Source organism: Cannabis sativa, chromosome 4, assembly GCF_029168945.1.
Source record: "Cannabis sativa cultivar Pink pepper isolate KNU-18-1 chromosome 4, ASM2916894v1, whole genome shotgun sequence".
Lineage (NCBI taxonomy): Eukaryota > Viridiplantae > Streptophyta > Magnoliopsida > Rosales > Cannabaceae > Cannabis > Cannabis sativa.
This window is the reverse complement of record NC_083604.1, coordinates 15,986,291-16,008,640: the sequence shown is the minus strand read 5'-3', so window position 1 is coordinate 16,008,640 and position 22,350 is coordinate 15,986,291. Positions and strand designations below refer to the sequence as shown.

At 28.4% G+C, this 22,350-nt stretch overlaps 4 protein-coding genes across 4 annotated transcripts in view; 2 read left to right on the top strand and 2 right to left on the bottom strand.

The window, feature by feature from the left end:
- The first annotated feature begins 6,490 nt into the window (after nucleotides 1-6,490).
- Nucleotides 6,491-22,350, top strand: part of LOC115713959 (uncharacterized) — a 44,831-nt gene continuing 28,971 nt past the window's right edge. The window contains exon 1 of the mRNA XM_030642450.2: nucleotides 6,491-6,630. The gene's annotated coding sequence lies outside the window, so the exon portion shown is untranslated. The remainder of the gene's footprint in view (nucleotides 6,631-22,350) is intronic.
- On the top strand, nucleotides 6,494-8,249 carry LOC115713960 (uncharacterized). The gene is made up of 2 exons (XM_030642453.2): nucleotides 6,494-6,630; nucleotides 7,319-8,249. The coding sequence occupies exon 2, from the start codon at nucleotides 7,341-7,343 to the stop codon at nucleotides 8,016-8,018; it is 678 nt and encodes a 225-aa protein (XP_030498313.2). The 5' UTR covers nucleotides 6,494-6,630; nucleotides 7,319-7,340; the 3' UTR covers nucleotides 8,019-8,249.
- LOC115704284 (uncharacterized) lies at nucleotides 13,949-15,038 on the bottom strand. Its single transcript, XM_061113351.1, has 2 exons — nucleotides 14,911-15,038; nucleotides 13,949-14,708 (listed from the first exon to the last, which is right to left on the bottom strand). Coding segments are annotated over exons 1-2 (762 nt in total). The 5' UTR covers nucleotides 14,913-15,038.
- On the bottom strand, nucleotides 15,040-15,564 carry LOC133036688 (protein SMALL AUXIN UP-REGULATED RNA 51-like). The gene has a single exon (XM_061113352.1). The coding sequence runs from the start codon at nucleotides 15,562-15,564 to the stop codon at nucleotides 15,040-15,042; it is 525 nt and encodes a 174-aa protein (XP_060969335.1).

Here is a 22,350-nt window from a genome sequence, read left to right as displayed (position 1 = left end):
CACCCCTATGGCCAGCCACCACCTGATGCACTGCAAGGGCGTAGGCGGCAACGTGAGCCTAGTGTTGAAGAAGAAGAGGAGCAACCACTACAATTACGTGGGCCCATCGATCCTACAACACAATACACTCATGCACAGCTGAGTTATATAATTCAGCAGAACAACCACATGCAACAATACATGGTGCAGAGGAGTATCTATGATGAGGGACAAGTTCAGCAACTCAACTCTCTTATCAACAGAATGAACATTGGGATTGATGACCCGAACTACTTGGCACAACCTCCTCGGTTCTATCCCTATGACCAGCCGCCACCACCCAACCCTTTCTGAAAGGGTCTCAGGTAAGTTTCTTCTCTCTGCATATTACTGTATACATTGGGGACAATGTAATATTTAGTTTGGGGGGAGAGACTTAAAAATTTTAAATTCTGCACTTTAATTTCTGCATTTTAATTTTCTGTTTTAGTTTTTGTTTTAGTTAAGGAATGGCAATAAGCTTGATGATAGTTGTATACTGCTGATTAGTGTGATGTGATCTGAAACTGTAAAATAACTGTGTGCTTGATTTTGTTAACTCTTTGGATTAGTTTGGATGCTTAGAAACCTGTGTTTTTCTGCAAATACTCAATTTGTGAAAATTGTTATAACTGTTTTACTATGGTTTGTGGTAAGATTGACAGGATAGCTTAGAACTTGCATGTTTATTCTTTTGAGGCGAAATCCTTGATAGTGTTCAATTGGAATATGACTTAGGCATTTGTTGGATAGTTTGAGCCTTTCAAGCCTACCATAATGTGTATCCCTAGTTACCCTTTTGAGCCTTAACCTGTTGTGTTTTCACCCACTGATTTGAAATTTTGCAACCACACTATTAATTTTTGTTCTCACCATGATTATCCATGATATCATAAGCTATATGATTAGTTTGGGGGAAAAGAAACATTTAGTGTGACGAAATAGTGAGAGGAAAAAATTTTTTTGTAAGATTGAGAAGAAAGAAAAGGAAAAAAAAAAGAGAAAAATTGTGTAATTCAATGTCACTGAAAAAAAAAAAAGAAAACAAAAGTATTGAGAAAAAAGAGTTAAGAATATGATTTCAGTGATGTTGGAAAATAATGAATATATCTTCTCTCAATCTTGGTAAACTTGGGAACAGTATAGGGTTTTAGAAAAAGAAAAGTAAAATGCTTGGGGGTTTTGTTTGTGTGCTTATGATATCTTGAGCCAAAATTGTCTTTTGCCTATCCCTGAATATCTGAGCCATACTACCTAAGCCTTGAAAAGACCTAATGATTCCAAAGAATACTGTCAACATTAGTGGAGAAAGGTAAGCATGCAAGCTTATGAGTTATCGGATTGTGGAATTAATGGAAAGAGTAAAACTTTTATAACAATGTTTCACATTTGAGTAGATTGTTGCAGTTGTACATAGTGTTATTAATTGAGCATCCGAGTTAATTGTTAGAGTTAGTAGGATCAAAATTCTAGTTTATGCAAGGAAGAAAACAGAGCATGAGTCAGCAGCGTAGTAATTATCTGATAGCGTAGTTAGTTTTTTTTTTTATCTTACTCGGGGGCGAGTAAGAATCTAGTTTGGGGGATTTTGTTAGGTTATAATTAACCTATATTTCGGGTCTTTAAAGTTAGCATTATCTCGTCTATTGGTGTCTTTTGGAGCAGTTTTACGCTTGATTTTCATTATTTCAGGTTCCCGGGGTGTTAAAGTTCGAATTCAGTCAAATGGCGAAAAACTGGGACAAACTTGGAAAAAATTGGAAAATTCGGCTCCAGACGCATCAGTAGTCGCGACCTCCAGAGAGCCAGGTCGCGACCCTTTTTCCTGGTCGCGACCCTGGTCGCGACTTCGAGAGTTTGGCAGAAACTCGGTTTTTCGAGTTTTGCTTGTAGTCGCGACCAGCTTAAATGCTAGTCGCGACTAGGTACGGAAATCGCAGATTTGACCTAATTTTGATTTTTCACTCAATTGGAGGCACACCACTCATCCCTATATAAGGAATACGACATTGAAGGTCAGAACCAAGCAAAAACAGACCTAATAGTGGAGGCAAGTGGAGAGGAAGCTATCTTGAAGACCCGGAGCGATACCACCTTCTAGTTTCTTTCTTTTACCCTTTTTATTCTTCTTTATGTTTGTTTTTATTTCTGAATTAATCATGGATGTTTTTAGAGTTATTATGAACTAAATTTCCCAATAAGGGAGGATGATGATTGTTGTTTAAGTTTATGCCTAGTTAATAAATAATTGCCATTCCTTCATCTTATGTGTGAATACTATCTTTATTTGTGTTTAATTCCATGTGCAAGCTTGATCACCTTTTACATGTTTAATGATCTCAATTCGAAATTTGAAAAGTGAGAATTGAGAATGCTAAAATTTGGATAGTCTAGGTTCTGATGTAAAACGAAAGTATTTACATAGCCTCAGTGACTAGAAGATTATTGCTTAATGTTGATTTTGTGTTGATTTAATTAAGAAGTTAATTAGAGAACATATTATTTAGAACCTAAAAGATCTGAAAAGAGTTAGGTTAATTTATAATCTGTCATTCACATTGAGACAAGGATAGCAATTAGGTATTAACATAGGTAGCTTATCAACAGGATTCACCTCCCTAATCTCTCATCTTGATTAATCGTCGTCTATTTTCTCTTTAATTTTCTGAGTTATTTACTTTCAAAATTGCAATCTTATTATTTTACCGAATAGAATCATAAGTATAGTTTAGTAGTACTTAATCCAATTCCCTGTGGTTCGACCTCACTTGCGTGAGATACTACTTGATACGTACACTTGCGTAATAAACAGAATTTTCGTAACAGGGTTGCTCTATTTTTATGATGTTATTGTATATTTTTTAGTTTGTATAAAATCAATTTTATTATTGTATGGTATTTGAACAATAATTTTTATTTTATTTTAAATAATCAGTTTCTAACACACATATTATTTTATTATTTTTATAAGTGTTTTTTTTTAAAGTAACTAGTTTTCATAACTGGTTTTTTTTTTTTTTTATTGTTGTTCATAATTGAGTTTTAAGTTTCAATTTTTTTATTTGATTATTCTAGGAAACTAGTTTTATTTGTTTGTTTTTATTTTGGTTGTTTACTATCTGGTTTTCACATTCCACAGTTTATTTTTGTTATTCTTTTATAGTTTTTATTGCATTTTTATCCCTTTAATTTTTTTTGTTTTTTTTTTTTTGTGTCTTTGATTTTAATTTCTGATTCTCTTTGTTATATTTGATGCATATTGTATGCTTAAATCAACTCCGGTTTTTGAGAAAGCAAATAAAAAATTAAATGTTAAAATAAAGAATGAAGTTAGAAGTTTAGTTATTAGGTATTGATATAAAATTTAGGCATATTAGGATTTTTTCCCCCTAACTTTGACATGTACCAAATCATGCCCCCTAAACTTTTAAGATTGTTAAAAATGCCCCCTAACTATTGAGATTTTTAGATTTAAGGACTTTTGTCCAATTTTAGTAAAAAAATTGTAACATGTATGAAAGTTCAGGGCACATAATTTAGTACATGTCAAAGTTCGAGGGGTATAATTTGGTATATATTAAAGTTTGGAAAGCATGATTTAGTACATAAACAATCACTGAAACAGTAAAATTGAATGAAATTAGACAAAAGTTCTTAAATCTAAAATCTCAATAGTTCAGGGGGAATTTTTAACCACCAAAAAAGTTCAGGGGGCATGATTTGGTTCATGTTAAAGTTTAGGGAAAAAAAATCCTAATTAGCCTAAAATTTATATGTTTGAAATTGGTTTTTAAATTTAGTATCGTTTGTAAAAGTTTAGTTATTAGGCATTGTGTATTTTTTATTTTGTTATTGATAAAACTATTTTTTTTTACTCTTTTAATAAAATAATTAGTTTCTTTTAACATTGATGAAACTAGTTTTTAAAGTTAGTATTGTTTTTAGATTATAATTTTTTTTTCATTATCTTGTTGATGAAACTATTTTTTTTTATTCTTTTAATGAAATTATTAGTTTATTTCAATGTTGATGAAACTTGTTTTTAAAGTTTGTACTATTTTTAGATTATAATTTTTTATATTATTTTTTTTTCAGGATGATGTTGATGAAATTATTTTTTTTTTCCCGCTAATTATAATGAAATAATTAGTTTTTAACAAAAAATAAACAAAGAGTAGTTTAAATAAAAAAAACAAGTTTAATTTCTGTAAAAAAAAAGCATCTACAGTTGAGATCATTTTTTTATTTATTTTAGTGTTTTATTTTTTGAAAGATAAAAAGAAATACAAATACAAATTTAAGTTTTTTATGGCATTTCTTTATATAAAATGACTTTTTCCCATATTTGTAAATTTTTTTAAAAATAACATATTTAGTGTAATTAAATTTTTGGGAAATTATAGTAAATGGCCCCAAATCATAGGAGTATGTTAGTTTATGTCCTCTTTTCAGAAAAATATAGCAAATGACCCTAAATCATAAGACTATGTTAGTAAATGTCCTTATTTTAATTTTTTTTTTATTTTTTTAGAATTAGAAGCAAATTATTTAAACATTATGGTATATCTATATTAGTTTTGTTAAATTTTTTTTTTTTTATTTTAAAGTTATGTCAATTTTTTTAATTTTTTATGAGTTGTTTTGGGTTGTTGGTATATAGATTTTGTTGTACGGTATATATCTATTTTGTTGTATGGTATATTATTATTCTTAGATGCTATTTATTTTTTATTATGATATGTATAATAGTTGTATATAATTTTATTAGCATAATAAAAATATTTTAATGTATGTATATAATTTTATTGCCATGCTACATATATTTAATTATTATTTTTATATTTTTTGATTGTATGATTATTTATTTTAAATAATATTTTATTAGTTTTTATTTTATTATATACAATGGTCATGGTATATATATTTTAATTGTGGTATATAATTTGGTTAGCATATTATACATACATATATATATATATTAGTAATCTATATTTTTATTATTATTATTTTTTGTATATATGTTTTGGTGTATGGTATATGTATTTTTTGTTATATGGTATATAATTTTTTTTAAATAATATTTAAGTTTTATTTTCTATTGTACTTTTGTTGACATGATATATAATTTTATTAGCATCCTATATAGTTTTATTTTTATTTGTTGTTATTATTATATATATTTTTATTGTAAGGTATATATTTTATGTTATATGGTATATAAGTTTTATTGTATAATATATCATTTTATTTTAGATAATGCATGTTTAGTTTTTATTTTAGTATACATAAAGGTGATATATAATTTTGTTAATATGATATATATAATTTTTTTAATAATATTATATTATTTTGTTTAATTTTTTATTGTAGGTATATACGTTTTATTGTATGGTATATGATTTTTGTTGTCTATAATATATTATTTATATTTAATATGATATTTAGTTTCTATTTTATTGTATATAAATTTTTTGGTATGTATTCATATTTTAATGGTGATATATATAATTTTGTTAGCATGATATATATATTTTTTGAGTATTAATTTAGTATTGTTATAATTTTTTTGTGGTATATAATTTTATTACTACGGTATATTAATTTTCTGTACTACGATATATCTAATACTATGGTATATATTTAAATGATCTAATATATTTATTTATTTTTGTTACAATATAATAATATGCAATACTAAAAAAAATTATGTAACTTAATTTTGTTATTATATATATTTTTTTAAAAAAAATATGTGATAAATCTATTTTTATAATTTTTATTAGCTAATTTATTAGATTTGGCCATTTTCTTAATTTTTTTAAAAAGTGGACATTTACTAATTTAGTTACCAAATTTAGGGCCATTTTGCATCTCAACCCTAAATTTTTATGTTATATATATTAAAACTTATTTTCTTTTCCTATATTTTTATAAGGGCTAAGTTGAAAAATACCACTTTTATTAATCAATTAATCAAATTTACCTTTGATTTTATATTTATTTGAAACATACATCTTTTTATATGTATTGTACCTAAAATACCCTGACAGAAGAGAGTGACATGGAAAGTATCTTGAAGTAGCAGGGGTAAAATTGGTACAATATTGAAAAAAAAAGGTAAAAATAATAGACTTTAAAAAAGAAGGTAAAAATAAAAAAGGACAATATAAAAAGAATATAGAGTGTAATTTCTCTTTTTTTTTATAAATAGCCTTGTTAAAATCTCACATTGAGGGTAAATTCCTCTTGAAAAAGCCCTTGCAGCCTTGCTTTATCCTAAGTCCAATTTTGTATTTGTTTTACGAAGACTAAGCCCAAACTTATTTTGTTAGGGTTTCTTCACTAGCAGACTAAAACCCCCCAAAGAAAACCTACCTTTTAAATTTCATATCTTCCTTTCTCATAGCCCAATCAAAGGAGCCTAGCTTCTACTATTAACCTCTCTTTCAGTTACTCAAATCTCTCTGTGGACCTCATTGGGTTTCTTCTGCCACAAACTTATTGGAGAAGAGGAATTCGTATAGATACGGGGTTGGTAGCAGAGGTCGTTGGGTTGTCGAGCTTGGGTTCATCACCTTATGCGCTGATAAACAATCATTACTTTACTCACAGGTATGAATTTTGGGCACTGCTTGTGAGGGTTGGTTCCAGAAAAATTGTGTATCTGACTCGTCTTATTTTTTCTTCGTTCCTGTGTATACAATATAAATTGGCTTTTCTTACGGGTGTGGTTATGAGGATTCTAAGGAGTGAATAGGAAACTACAGGTCTATCTTTCGTACTAGTATTCATATTTTAATTATACAGAGATTTCGTTGTCCCTCTAAATAATTTTGTGGCTTCTCTTCTTCGATTCTGTTTTATTTTATTTATTTATTTCGAATGGTACTATTTATCTCCATTAGTTAGTTTAAATATGATGTATTCTAAACTCGAAGGTATTTTAATTGTTCAATTATGTTTTTGTGCTGTGAAATTTCGGGGTAATTATGTTTAGGCGAGGATTTATTTTTCTCGGGTTTCTTTTGAATCTTAAGTAGAGTATATCGTTGTTGAATTTGATTTTTTTGTGTTCTTGTTGATTTTGGGGAATATTTGCTTGCATCTACATAACGTAGGTATTTTATTTCTTCATAAAATACTTGAAAATTATGGATAATTTGTTATTTTTTTTTAAAAAAAAAAGTATATGAAATAGTTCGTTTTATGGTAGACATAAAAGGTTTATATGCATTCATTAGAGCTTTGAAGTTTTTATCTCTGAGGATTCCATTTGATATCTGATGTAAGTCTCTTTCAGGGTAAAGCAAGCACAATTAACAATGGAGTCGAACAAAGCTACTTCTTCTTCGATGGAAGTTGAGGCAGTACCTTCTGAAATGAATTCTGCACCTGCGTCTCTGCCAACAAAACCGAAGTTCGAGCCTTTAATGGCTCATGAGATGTCTGATGGCCGAGTCCAATTTCGGAACGTGTATGTCCCCCCACATCGTTATTCACCTCTCAAGAAACTATGGTTGGATATCTACACACCGGTATACGAGCAGATGAAGATCGACATACGAATGAATCTCAAGGCTCGGAAGGTGGAATTAAAGACTAGACAAGACACACCTGATGTTAGTAATCTACAGAAGTGTGCTGATTTTGTTCATGCTTTCATGCTCGGTTTTGAAGTGATTGATGCCATTGCCCTTCTTCGTATGGATGAGCTCTATGTTGAGTCCTTCGATATAAAGGATGTTAAAACTCTCCATGGTGAGCACTTGTCTCGTACTAAAGGTAGACTATCTGGGAAAGGTGGTACAACGAAGTTTAAAATTGAGAATGCTACTAAGACAAGAATTGTGATTGCTGATACCAAGATTCACATATTGGGGTCTTTTGTAAATATTAAGTTAGCTAGATATTCCCTTTGCAGACTTATTCTCGGTTCCCCTGCCGGAAAGGTATACTCGAAACTAAGAGCAGTTTCTGCCAGATTGGCAGAAAGATTTTGATTCATACATTCATACAATCTTGTTCTAGTATATAATTGCAATTTATGAGTTTTGGTAGTTTTTTTGGCTTCTTATAAGCTTAGTTTTCTGAGAATTGAGTTTTGATTTGCTTTTGAGAAATCTTTTCAGGGAAAAATTTATGTCTTGAAATATCATTTATAAGGACATCATTTGTACTTAAGTTCTTCAATGAAACTACAGGCACCGTACATAAGAATGTTTTGTATGAAACTTTTCGATTGGTTTGCATTATTCGTTATAGGATTTTCGACCCTAAAAACGTTAGTCTAATTATAAAACTACAATAAAGTGATGGACTACAGTATCAACCTTAGGTAATCAGTTTTGAAATGCACGAGTAGTTATTGATCTTCTTGGTTTTCCCTTTGCCAGATTTTTCAGTCCAAAGCTTCAAGCTTTAAATTTAAAATTAAACTTGTTCACCTTTGATATCATTATGAAGTTAATTTAGATGGCTTGCTTAAGGTAAATGTATGGTATCTTCTCATAATTCCTCAAAGTCAAGGGAAGAATCATTAAATGATAATTGCAATTGTAGAAGAGCCATAGTAAAAAGTCTTCGTTTAGGTTTATTTCTGTAGCTGAATTGGTATTATTTAACATGCTCACTTGAGCTTCAAGATGAACTCTTAATTTAAAAACAAAAGGTACATTACAGTTAATATCTTTATATATTAAAAGTGGTTATCTAACGGTAATTCTTGGTGTTTTATTTATTTTATTTTATTAAATTAAATTGATGTTAACTCTCAAGTTAACCTTAAAAAAAGTATAAATTAAACCCTAAAATATAAACTAAATCCTAAAACCGCCTATCAACCCCATCACAACGTTTTGAGCTTTGGAGGAACGATTGAACCTGATCTTCATGCTCATTAAATTTTGAGAGAAATCATATTACTATCTGTGTGTTCCTACTCAAGAACTCACTGAATTATCCTCATCGCCGCAACTAGCTTCCAATATAACCACCTTGGAATTCGTATGCTTTATTTTTTTTTCCTTCTTCTCTCTATCTCTATCGATTCTTTTAGGTTTATATAGATATTATGTATCTGTTTGGCTGAGATATTGTAGTTTAGAGTTCGTTTACGATCATATTGTGAAAATTGGTCTTAATGATGCTGGATTTATGTTAAGGGGCTTAGAAGTTACTTTATATGTTTTTTTTTGTGAAAATTACATGAAATATGAGATTTCATAATAAAGTTAGAAAAATATGGCATTTTTAGGTTTGTCACTCTTCTATGGCATTTTTTCACATTTAAATTTTTTTATGGTATTTGATATGCCATATTTTTATAAACTTATTATCCAATCCCATATTTTATGTTTTTGTTTTTAGCTTAATTAGTTTTATTTATTTTTTAATTTATTTTACACTTACATTTTAGAGTTTCTTTTTATTTGAAAAATTTACACCAAATACTACATTTTTTTTTTCAAACATTACATTTTTAATTTGACAAGAACATTTTACTTCTATACTTTTATTAATTTTTTTTTTCTTTTTTACTTATTGAAACTTCAAAAAGTTTTTTTTTTTTTGTCTTTTTTATATATTTTTTAGTCAATTTCGGCTCTCTTTTTTCTTTTCAACTTTTAAGTCCGTTGCTACTTTTTTTTTTCTTTCTTTCGCTTATCTCTCTCTATTTTTTTTTTCTAATTTCTCTTTGTGTCTCTCTTTTTTTTTTAATTTTTTTTTCTCAACTTAATTTTTTTCTCTTAATATATATAATAAGTGTACATTTTTATATTTCATTTTTTTTTTTACAAAAATTAAACTTGTTTTTTATTTAAACTACTATTTGTTTTTTTTTTTGTTAAAAACTAATTATTCTATTAAAAACAGCAGAAAAAAAACCAGTTTCATCAACATCATCTTGAAAAAAAAAAACAATATAAAGAATCATAATCTAAAAAGAATCCAAACTTTAAAAACTAGTTTCATCAACATTGAAAGAAACTAATAATTTCATTTAAAGAATACAAAAAATAGTTTCATCAACAAGATAATAAAAAAAATTACAATCTAAAGACGATACTAACTTTAAAAACCAGTTTCATCAATATTAAAATAAACGAATTATTTCATTAAAAGAGGCAAAAAAAAAAAAAATAGTTTCATCAATAACATAATAAAAAATACACAATGCCTAATAACTAAACTTTTACAAATTAACGATACTAAATTTAAAAACCAGTTTCGAACATATAAATTTTATATCAATACCTAATAATCAAACTTCTAACTTCATTCTTTATTTTGGCATTTAATTTTTTATTTGCTTGCTCAAAAATTAGAGTTAATTTAAACATACAATATGCAGCAAATATAACAAAGAGAATCATAAATTAAAATCAAAGAGAAAAAAAAAGAAGCAAAGAAAATTAAAGAGACAAAAGTGCAATAAAAACCATAAAAGAATAACAAAAAAAAAACAGTGGAATGTGAGAAACCAGTTAGTAAAACAACCAAAATATAAACAAACAAATAAAAACCAGTTTCTTGAAATAAATTAATAAAAAATTGAATAAAACTCAATTATGAACAACAATAAAAAAAAAAATTAGTTATAAAAACTAGTTACTTAAAAAAATCAGTTATGAAAATAATAAAATAATATGTGTGTCAGAAACTGATTAATTAAAATAAAATAAAAATTTCTGTTCAAATATCATACAATAATAAAACTGGTTTTATACAAACTAAAAAATATATAATTATATCATAAAAATTGAGCAATCCCATTACAGAACAGTTAAAACCTGTGAAACTATTTTCTACATGTGAAACCAGTTTTGACATTATAAAAAATCATAACAAAATACAAATGTTAATAATAAAGTTAATTGAAACCAGTTTCATCAGACAATCAAATAAAAACATACACACACAAATATACAAAAAAAAAAATACTAATCACAAATATAATCAAAACAACACATAATGCTTACCAATAATTTAATAACAAAATATAAGTGTAAGTTTCCAACCTAGAAACAAAATAATAAAAAAGTATCTTGAAAAAAAATTCTAATAACATAATGAAACTATTTTTTTTTATTCTTTTAATGAAATTAATAGTTTCTTTCAATGTTGATGAAACTGATTTTTAAAGTTTATATTATCTTTAGATTATAATTTTTTATATTGTTTTTTCTTCAGGATGATGTTGATGAAACTGGTTTTTTTGTTTTTTTTTTCTGCTGCTTGTAATGAAATAATTAGTTTTTAACAAAAAAATAAAGAAAAAAAATAGTAGTTTAAATAAAAAAAAACAAGTTTAATTTCTGTAAAAAAAAATAATATCTATAGTTGAGATCATTTTTTATTTATTTTAGTATTTTATTTTTTAAAAAAAAAAGAAAAAATAAATAAAAAGAAACACAAATTTAAAGTTTTTTATGGCATTCCTCAAGACTTTTTCCCATATTTGTAAGTTTTTTTAAAAAATGCCATATTTAGTGCAATTAAGTTTTTATGCCATATATATCAAAACTTCTTTATTTTCCCATATTTTTGTAAATAGCCCTTTTTTTTTTTATCTTTTTTGATCTATAGTTTGATTATTTTTTTATCTATAGGTTTTCATGAAGGGATGAAAGTCATGGATAATTTTTTTATGCTTGGTAATTTTCTATAATAGATTACAGGGTCTTGTGAGGAAGAAAAAGTGTTCTTAATTAATAAATTAGAAATATTCCATAACAAAATTTGATTCTTTGTAGTTTTTGTTTATTTATAAATTTGGATAGACAAATTTTCATACACTGAGATATAACACAACTTACTTTAGATTGTTTCATTAGGTTGCTAATTGCTTGGAAGCTATTAATAATGATGTTGTTGATCTATAGTCAAGTTTGTTCCAAACATTCGTTCAGGTAGTCATGCTGAGATTGGACCAAGAGATTTCATGGATGATGAACACATATTCATCATTGACGATCTATCTGGCCACCTGAAATCTCAATTTCGTTGTTCAATGCTAAGTGCATTTTATGCAGTTGCACACATCAAGAAAAATGTTATATGAGGTTATTTTTTTGAAGATTTCGAGTTTCCTTCCACAAATGACAAACATCGATGACATTTTCTTAAGAGTTGAGTTGGAAAATTCTCATAGGAAAGTATTTTTTTTTCTTGCAGATCTTGCATTGAATAAAGTAGCATTAACAGTTCATGTGGAACCACAACATTGACTGCCTTCACACACACTTGTATACCTATATTTTGTTTGGCTTAGGCTAAATGATTTTAATGACCTTCACCCATGCTTTTTTTTTTAATTTTGTAGATAGATGTTGTCATATAGGTGCACACATAGTAATTGTATACTTGATATAATTTTGGGATATTATGCAACTAAGAGGCTGTTCATTATCATCTGACATTTTGGAATGATAAAGACATTGGTTTTCCCTTGCAAGGTGGGTTCATTGTATTTTCTTTTTCTTCCTTATATTTGTCTTATTGTTGCTTGTAAAATGGTACAACTTTTTTTTTTTTTTTTTGAAGAAAAGCGTATTTGATTAATAAATAACAAGTTAGACTTCACGGTCATTACATAAAATGTTTGAAGGGATGGTGGATAGCGAAATATCACCAAATAACTTGTGGATAAATGTCCACTTAGCCACATTATGGACGATAAAATTACAAGTCCTGCTAATATTAGAGAAGATACAATTAGAAAATAAAGAAGAGTGACTATTACAAAAAGAGACATAGTTTCCAATAACCAAACGGGACTACTTATATAACTATTTCTTAGAAAACTTTGCAAAATAATGATTTTAAATGCTTGAAGAAAAAAACTAAAGTTTAGCTTGAGATATATCTTAGATACTTTAATGGTTTTACTTTTCTCGAAAAATATTTCAAAACTAAAGATTAACAAACATGCTATCATATTATATTACTTCTTGTTTCACTGGGGTTTCATGATGCACTACCTATTCTAATACAAGCCTTTCTGCTTGGAAATCTTGAATGATCTAACAAGGTGAAGTGCATGGGAATAAGGATGAAGTTCACTATAGCACGTCTTGATGATTGACATCTTCACTTTGATGATGGAGACCTCCTCAATGCTATTATTCCTCACAGTTAACTTGATTAAAATTAAGTCATAGTTTGCTTGCATCATTAACTATTTATTTAGTTTGCCGAGCCACGTAAATGTTAATTTTATTTAAGATTTGGTGTATTTGTTTTATTTTAGGACTCTAAAAACACCATTATGCAACTAACGTTAATTACTTTTAGGCCCTAAATCGGGGTATTATTTTAGAACCTGCCAACTAGCTGCTATATGCTATATATACAGTAGTTACTCTATTTAAGAATACTCTATTCAAGTTCCAATTTGGGTCAGTTATAAATAAGAATAACCTCTAAATTGTAATTAGTTATACATTTTCTAAGGCTCGTATTAATAAAGTATACCTCTATATAAGAATAATTACATCTTAATAAAATATATACATATGTTTTGTAATTTATTTACATAATATTAATAATTTTATTACAAAGATTATATGTTTACAACTATTAAGTTTTCTTGTGTTGATAGTTTCAACCTTCATTTTTAGGCATTTATAGACCAAGATCTTTCTTGTTTGTCATATTGTTCAGCACTGTAGTACCTCAACTTAATCTATGAGGATATGTTGATTTGGGTATTTAGGTATTTCCTTACTGTTGTTTTCAATATTAAATTTTTATGCATTAGTTTGCTCTCAATTTCATAAGTTTATTACTAAAGATTTTAATATATTTTACTAACATTTTTAATTTAAATTTTATTTTCTAAAACATTTCACAATACATTACTTATTACTCTAAATCAAATATTATTTATTTATTTATTTTTTTTTTTTTTGAATGGGAATGGATAATATTATTAATTCAAATCCGCAATCACAATCGATTTGAGAGTACTAGGAAGAGTACTCTCCGAAAAACTACGATCAGACCAATAACAAGAGCCACGAGCCAAACAATAGGCAGCCTTGTTAGCAGATCGTTTAACATGAGAAACAGTTACATTAAATAAAGAAGACAATAAAACTTTGCAGTCTTTTACAACAATTCCAAACATTGAAGGCATATCAATTTGACTTTGCAAAGCTTGAACGGCAGTAAGGGAGTCCGTCTCGATCACCACATTCGTCAGTTGTGAGTCTTTTATCCAACTCAAGGCTTCTTTTATGCTAATTATTTCAGCGAAAGGAGCATTAGAGAAGCCATACGAGTAGGTAGAAGAAGCCAAGATAACAGCCCCATTAGAGTCTCGAGCTATGAATCCTGTGCTAAAAGAGTTGGTAGCATCAAATGTAGCTCCATCAACATTGATTTTGGTCATTCCTTCGGCTGGTTTGGACCAGGAATTGCAGCTGCTGGTGCAATTGGAATTTAGAAATATTGGCTCAAACCGTAGGCTTTGTGCAGAAAGCCATTGTCCAAGTGATTGGTGAGTTGTAGAAACTACATCAGCTGCAGAACTAACACGATTATTCCAAATGAGGTTGTTGCGAGCTTTCCATATAGACCAACTTACCATTAGGATTTCTGCTATATAATCTCCACCATGCCGAGACCAGTTTTCAGCAAACCAGTCGAAAAAACTGGTGCAATTTGAAGACGAGAGAGACACGGCAGACCTGTTCCAGCAAGAGACCGAGAATGGACAACATCAAATATTATTTATTACTTACATATGAAATTAAAAAATAATAAGTTTAACATTATATTAAACTAAGCATATGTGTAATGCACGTAAAAAAAATACAAAATCTTAAATAAAACTAACAATACATGACTCGCCACGCAACATTTATCTAGTATATATATACATATTCTTACATTCATTATACAAGCAGGGCCATACTCTGTTGAAACACGCAAATGAAGAGGATTAGTAGTGAAAAACAAATCGTGAGGTTCAAATTGAGCACATTACTTAGTAAGGTTGATTGAGGTTATTGGTTGCCCTCAAGCCTTTTTGGCATTTTTTTTCTTATCCTTAGAAGACAGACATTTGCACAAAAATGTTTGGAAATCTTGTTCATCACAAGGGATCTCTATTGCACCCTCTTGCTCAAAACCATACTCCTCAGCGGTTTTATCCATCAAACCCCTAAAATCTGGCATTGACAAGCAACTCGTGGGAATCAAAAACCTCCTCAGCTCAGGCCCCACGTAGACTACTACATACCCTTTCGGAACTTCTGTGCTCTCTGAGCCTGGAAGTCCTCCGTCAGATAGTTTTCCAGCGAGCAACGATTCTTCTCCATCGACAGAGTCTGAAGACCTCAACATCTCCTCTTCATTAAAGGATGAAGAAGAAGCGATAGTAGTAGTACTAGTACTATTTTTATGGTAATTAATGGGTGCCCTCCATCGCATTTTGTTGTAAATGTTCTTTGGCTGAGCAATAATATGCTTTCCCTGCCTGATCAAGGTTAAGGGCTGGAAATTGGAGACAAACTTTTTGGTGCTGTGTGAAGCAACTTTCATTTTTTTTTTTGAATAGAAATAATGAAAAATAAAAATAAAATATATAAATAATAAAAAAAAATTATATCACAGTTGTCTGATTTTTCTAGCTCTCTACAGAAAAACTTCACCTGTACAACATATCTTCAAGAATAAAACTTCATGCAGAGTTAGGTAACTACATATATATATATTTGTAAAAATAAATGGTACATTTATTATATATATTTATATATATATATATTCTATATAAAGTGTGTCTATATAACCGAATTCTTGTTTTATGAGAAATTCATGGGTGACTTTTTATTTATATTAAAAATAAAATGATTTATTAATAAAAATAAAATAATTTTTGAGAAATTCATGGGTCACTTTTTATTTATATATAACAAAATAACGAATTCTTGGTTTATGAGAAATTTATGGGTGACTTTTTATTTATATTAAAAATAAAATGATTTATTATTAAAAATAAAATATTTTTTGAGAAATTCATGGGTCACTTTTTATTTATATATAATAAAATAAATAAAATAAATCCCATTAAATTCAAAAAAAAAAATACGATTGGGTTTTGCTGTTGTACATCTACGATTTTTCTCTTCTTCTTCTCTTCTAGAATTACTATTTTCGTATAAAAACTCTCATTAAAAGAAAAAGTTAGTGCATGTTTGGCATCATAACTAAAAAACTGTTTTTTGTTTTTAAAAATAGAAAATTGTTTTTTGAAAACAATTTGGCTTGTTTGGCCTTGTTTTTTTTTAAACAGTTTTCACAAAACAAAGTTACAAAAAACAAGAATTTTGAAAACAACAAAATGTGTTTTCTGTTTTAAAAACCAATTCGCTTTTGGTCAATATTGTTTTTAAAAAACACTAACCAAACATGACTTGTTTTTTAAAAACTTTAAAAACTATTTTTTGTTTTCATTTCTAAAAATAATTTTTTGAAAACAAAAAACATAAAACAATACCAAACATGCTCTATATTTTAGCACATACAGTATAATTAAGAAGCCATAAAATTTATAATTGCATCTTCTGTTAAATAAAAATAAAAGCAACTTAAAGCATTATTGTAATTATGTTGCTTTGTACATGCTGCGACAAAAAAGAATGCCAATCTTATTAATTTCTCCATGTTCTAGCTATTAATGCAAACTAGAAAAAGAAAAACATTTACTAAAACCCACCAAAACTTATCATAATTAAACCTGAGGCATAAGATATGCAAAAAAAAAAAAAAACAAATCAGAGAGTACATTACAGCACTGTTTTTGATCACGTGCTCATAAATTAGAAGCACAATTAAATATATTAGCGAAATAGTGACTAACATCCAAATTTCAGAGCTGACGAAAAATCTGCAACTGAATGAGGTAAAAACTACTACAATATTTACTTTATAAAACTTTTGTTTCAATATCTTACTATTATTAACACCATTTGATTTGGATGTTGAAAAAATATTTTTGGATTGAGGCGGCAATAAAAATAACTGATACTGTCCAGAGTTTTTATTACATGTCATGTGACGCATGTCATAAAAAAATAGATTTATACAATCGCAATGAAAAAATTATATGTGACAAGCCAACATGCGGCCAGGAAGGATTTCCTACACCATGGTATATTACAAAAAATATATGATGTTATTGAAATTAAGTTAAAAAAAAAATACTAACAATCTTATTATGCATTTTACAGTGCTATAGCATATGTTGAACTTGATGACAATACAAAGAGCCTATCTGCTGTCATGTTCGCAGATACTGTGGAAAAAATATTTCCGTGTACTGCTGCCCAACTAATGAAATATACTGCAAATGTGTAATTTTAAAAAAAATAAAATAGTTTTACATGTCTTTCATAAGTTGATTTTTTTAATTAAATAAGCTATGCGCACCATGTCTAACCATTTTAAATGAAAATACATCACGGTTTGCAACCGCCGTTTTGTCGACACTACCATATTCAATTTATCAACGAAAAAATAGACAATCCAGATATATACGAACCCGGCTAGAATGAAAAGTGCAAAATATAAAAATTACACTATTGTCTCTATCGAAACAAATGAAGATTGAAATCTACCAATGACTATCATTAGTTTTCTTATCTACAATTTTTAGACAAATGTTATCTTCAATTATCAATAATTTAGAGATTCATTTTTAATTTTCTTTTTATCTTACACTCATTTAAGTAATGTTTCTTTAAGTATTGGAACATCAATTTTTAATTTATTTTTGGATTAACTTAAGAACATATTTAAATCATTAAGCTTTCTTAAACATTAATATATTGCATTCGGTATTCACTTTTAATTGACAACATTATAAACTATAATATTTAGATACACATAATAATAATCTCACCTTATAACTAATAATATTTTTTCTTTAATTTTTAATTGTATCACTTTCAACTAACATAGAAAAAACTAGCATAAAATTTAGTATACGTGCCTTGCACGTAGCTTTTTGCTAGTATATAAATATATATATATCTATTTTATATAAAGTGTGCCTATATAACTGAAATTCTTGGTTTATGAAAAATTCATGGGTGACTTTTAATTTTTATTTAATAAAATAATAAAATATTATTTATATATAATAAAATAATAATAAAATAAATCCTATTAATATTTGAAGTGATATTAAATATTCGAGAATCACAACTTATTTAAAAAGAAAACAACCGGGGATTAATCTCAAAAATAGCTCTTTCCCTTTCAATTGAAACCTCTTTCTTCTCTTCTTCAAATTTTTCAACTTACCACTCCCACGACGTCGTATTTACCACCTCATCTTATTTCTTTCGCAGGTACCAATTATCTTGCCACTACACTACTTTCGCTCCCAAAAGTGGAAAAATTGGAAGTAATAAATGAAAAATCTATTGTTGCATTTTCATTCTTCATAATTTTATTTTTGGGAAATTAATCAGTAATTTATAATATTGTCTTTCTCTTTTTCATAGCTGCTATTCTCTATTTGTTCAGGAATGTAATGAGTTGATTTGATAATATTGATTGTTGATTGTTGATTTGATAAGTTATATATATATTTGATTTGTTTATAAAAGAAATTATATTTCAATATGGTTGACTTTTATTTTGTTTCGACTATTTATAATTTAATTTGGCTATGCATGGAAGAATTACTTTATTTTCGTTATGTATTGCAACAATTATATATAACACAAATATCTTAATTCTCTTTCTGTCATTCAAGTTAAAAATTTTTTTTAAAAAAAAACAAAACATATTTTCTTTTTTAGTTCTTTAATTTTTAATTTTTTTACAATATTTTCTTTTAATTTACAAAACTTTATACGATATTTCTTTCATTTATTAAAACTTTAAGATTTTTTTTATTTTCAAAACTTCTTATATTATTTTGTTTTCAATTTCATAATGTTATTAATGTTATTTTTAATATATTTTATTAATAGTTGTGTTTAATTTTTATTTCTTAAAATTTTATACAATATTTTACTTAATTTTTTTTTTAACTTACTTTAATGTATTATTTTTCTCTTAGCACTATGTATTAAATATTCTTTATTTTTAACTTTGACATTTATAAATAAATATATATAACCTAAAATAAAATTAAATATACGTGCATTGCACGTAAACTTTCTTCTAGAATTTTATTCTACTCTAGAATTAAATTAAATATATATAAAGAAGAAGTAAGAGGCGGTGATGTGGCACTCTAAAATAATTTTATTCTACTCTAGAATTTTTCTCATTTTTTCATATTTTTTAATCACATTAAATATTAATTAATTTAATAATTAATAAAAAAAATTCAAAAAAAAAAAAATAACTAATCAAAAAAACATCATCATTCCACGTTTTTTATCTTTTTTCTTTTTGGTTTTTTTTTATATATTTTCTTAAAAAATCTCATGTTTTGCTTATCATTTTTTTTTTTTTGAAAATTAAATTTTTAAAATGATATATTTTATGGCTTTTTTTCTATATCACTTACTATTTTATATATATCCTAAACTATTTCTCTTCAATTCATAATTCAGTTTACTACTTACTTTCTCTCTTCTTCTCTCATGATGGAACATAAAGATTAGAGTTTTGAGAATGTGAGAGTCTCTTAATACTAAGGTGATTATTATTTATTCATATTTTCCCTCTATTGGTTTTTTTTTTATCATTTATCAATTATTAAATACTCAATGTGTTTACCATATATCCTATAAAGAAAATCTAATGCATGCAACAATAAGAAAAAATTTAGTTTCTAAGTTTAAAAAGCTATTAAGTTTATTCTTACGTTTTTATTAATCTTTTTAGACTTCTATTAAGTTTATTTAGAGATCTTTCTTATATTAGTGCTTTGTTAATTTTTTTTAAATAAAAAAAAAACGTGATAGCTAAGTGATATGTGATCGATTTAGAGTTATTATTTCAAAAAAAAAAAAAAAATTAATATTTTAGACTTCTATTAGGTTTCTTTAGAGATATTTCTTATATTAGTGCTTTGTTATTTTTTTTTTTTTAAAAAAAACGTGATAGGTGATAGGTGATTATATTTAAAAAATTTACTATGATTTTTTAGTTTCAAATATGAATTTCAATTTATATTTTGTTATTATTATTTTATTTTTTTTCTCAATTATTATCATTAATTAAATTTAACATTTCTTTTAAAAATTTTAATTAATGTTAAATTTGAATTCCCATTAGATTAGATATTTTCTCATTTTTTATTTAACTTTTCTAATTTATTGTTATTAATTAAATCTATGGTTAATTTTAAAGTATTATTAATTTAGTTTTTTTTTTTAAAAAAAAAAAGTTAATGAATAAGAGTAAAAGCAGAGACAAAAATAAATATGTTATTATATTATTTTGTAGCAAATAAGAAAATATTAATAATATCATCAACTAAAAAATGTTAGTTGACGATACCATACCAAACATTTAAATTTATAATTTGTTAATTAATATCTAACACCATTTAAATTATAATTTAGTGACTACAAATTAAAAGTATAAAAATATATATTTATACTATAACAAAATTATGTTACGGGCATGGTAGAGATGTCTACTATACCTGTTAATATCTTTTGTAATGACCATGAGGTCTAACTCTAATTTTATTTTTGTTGCTCCAGAATTCGCCCAAAATACGTGGACCAGTCGTGAGGGGACACGTGGATCAGATAACTTGTAAACATTTGCTAAGTCTTTGTGCGCCACAAGGAAGCGCTGTTAGCATGGGTCCCGGAGGAGGCACCCGGAGTACAAGGTACTCCAGGAAGCTTGTATAGCGTGAAGGCTCTCCGGGATATGTCAGGTCTCTCCCGAGCAATCAAGTCGCATTTAATGCTGCATGGGAGGAAGCGTGTTGGGACTGCAACACGCAATAAAGTCTGACGGCACAACCCCCAAACAGCAGCGCTACAGTGATGATCATTTAAGTCTAGTGACGGCTACTCTGCGAAGAGTCACGTCAATCACAAGGCAAAAAGGACATTCTTCATAAAAGCCCTACAGCACCTAGGGATTTGACCATGCATCACCCATGGTATATTCATTGGAAATGCCCAACTTTATGGATACTTACATATACATGTGTAAGAGCAATTCTAGGGATTACCCCACCAAAACACTATAAATACCCCCTCAAAGCTCATTTAATGGGGTCGAGAATCTTGGTTTGCAAAAGAGCAAGAAGAGAAAATACTCACCGAGAACATTCTCTGTATTTAAGAGAAAGACATTCTCTCAAGTGTGGAATCTGTATTAAATACATCCATTAATAACAGAGACTCGTGGACTAAGGCTCATTAACGCCCCAACCACGTAAAAAACCTTCATCTCACTTTCTTATAGCTCTTTATTATAATCATATTTTAATAGTTGCCGAAAATCTCGGTCAACATTTTGGTGCTTTCATTGAGAGCTGAGGAAAGCTGCTACATAACAAGCATTTGACTTCACAACAATGGTGGAGACAAGAAGTACACGTCATCCTCGCCCTCTAGAAGACGCTCAAGATCCCAATGAGGAAGATGTAGCCTCAAGAGCAGCAGAGGAGTCCGAGGAAGAAGAAGAAGAGATAGTTCCCGACGAGAACTACGATGAAAACCTCGACGAGTATGCCTACGACGGAGGAAGTTACTCGGAGTTGGTGCTCCTTAGACAAAAAGCTATCGATCATGAAGCGGAGATCGAAGCTCAGAAAGCGCAAAATCAAAAAATGCAGGAAGTGATGCTAGCCATGCAGAAAGCCATGGAGGCAGCTGGTATTCACGTACATCCAAAGGCGATGGCCGCTGGGCTCGACGGGGAGCCAGCGACGTCTTCGCCTAATTCCCAGCAGCAAAGACCTAGGGAACCTAGCCCTATAAGGCACCCTGCTGAGGAAAACCAAACAAAAAACCCTACTTCTACCCCTGGGCGAAAGAAAAAGGTGCAGGATCCGCGAAGGGTCCGCTCAGATTTCCCTAAAGGGAAAGGTCCGCAGAGGGGCAAGCTCCAAAGAGGGAGTCTTGGCCCTCAGGATCGAGGGGACCGGAAAAGCGTTTCCGTGCACCAGGAACCAGGGGGTAGAGGAAGAAGAGGACAGAGATGTCCTCCCATTGATCTGAGAAATCAAATCAATGGGAATCAAGGTGACCTCCGGGATCACCTTGACCAAAAAAGATACAGGCCCGTGGTCCCCTCGGGCACTGTAAACGAAGGGATTATGGCGGAACTTGCCATACTTCGAAAAGATATTGCTCGAGTCTCCCGGAGGCAGAAGGGAGACGACTCCGACTCGGA

Excerpts from the sequence above, each read along its gene's own strand:
- LOC115713960 (XM_030642453.2), top strand. The coding sequence starts at position 7,341 with ATGGAGTCGAACAAAGCTACTTCTTCTTCGATGGAAGTTGAGGCAGTA.
- LOC133036688 (XM_061113352.1), bottom strand. The coding sequence starts at position 15,564 with ATGAAAGTTGCTTCACACAGCACCAAAAAGTTTGTCTCCAATTTCCAG.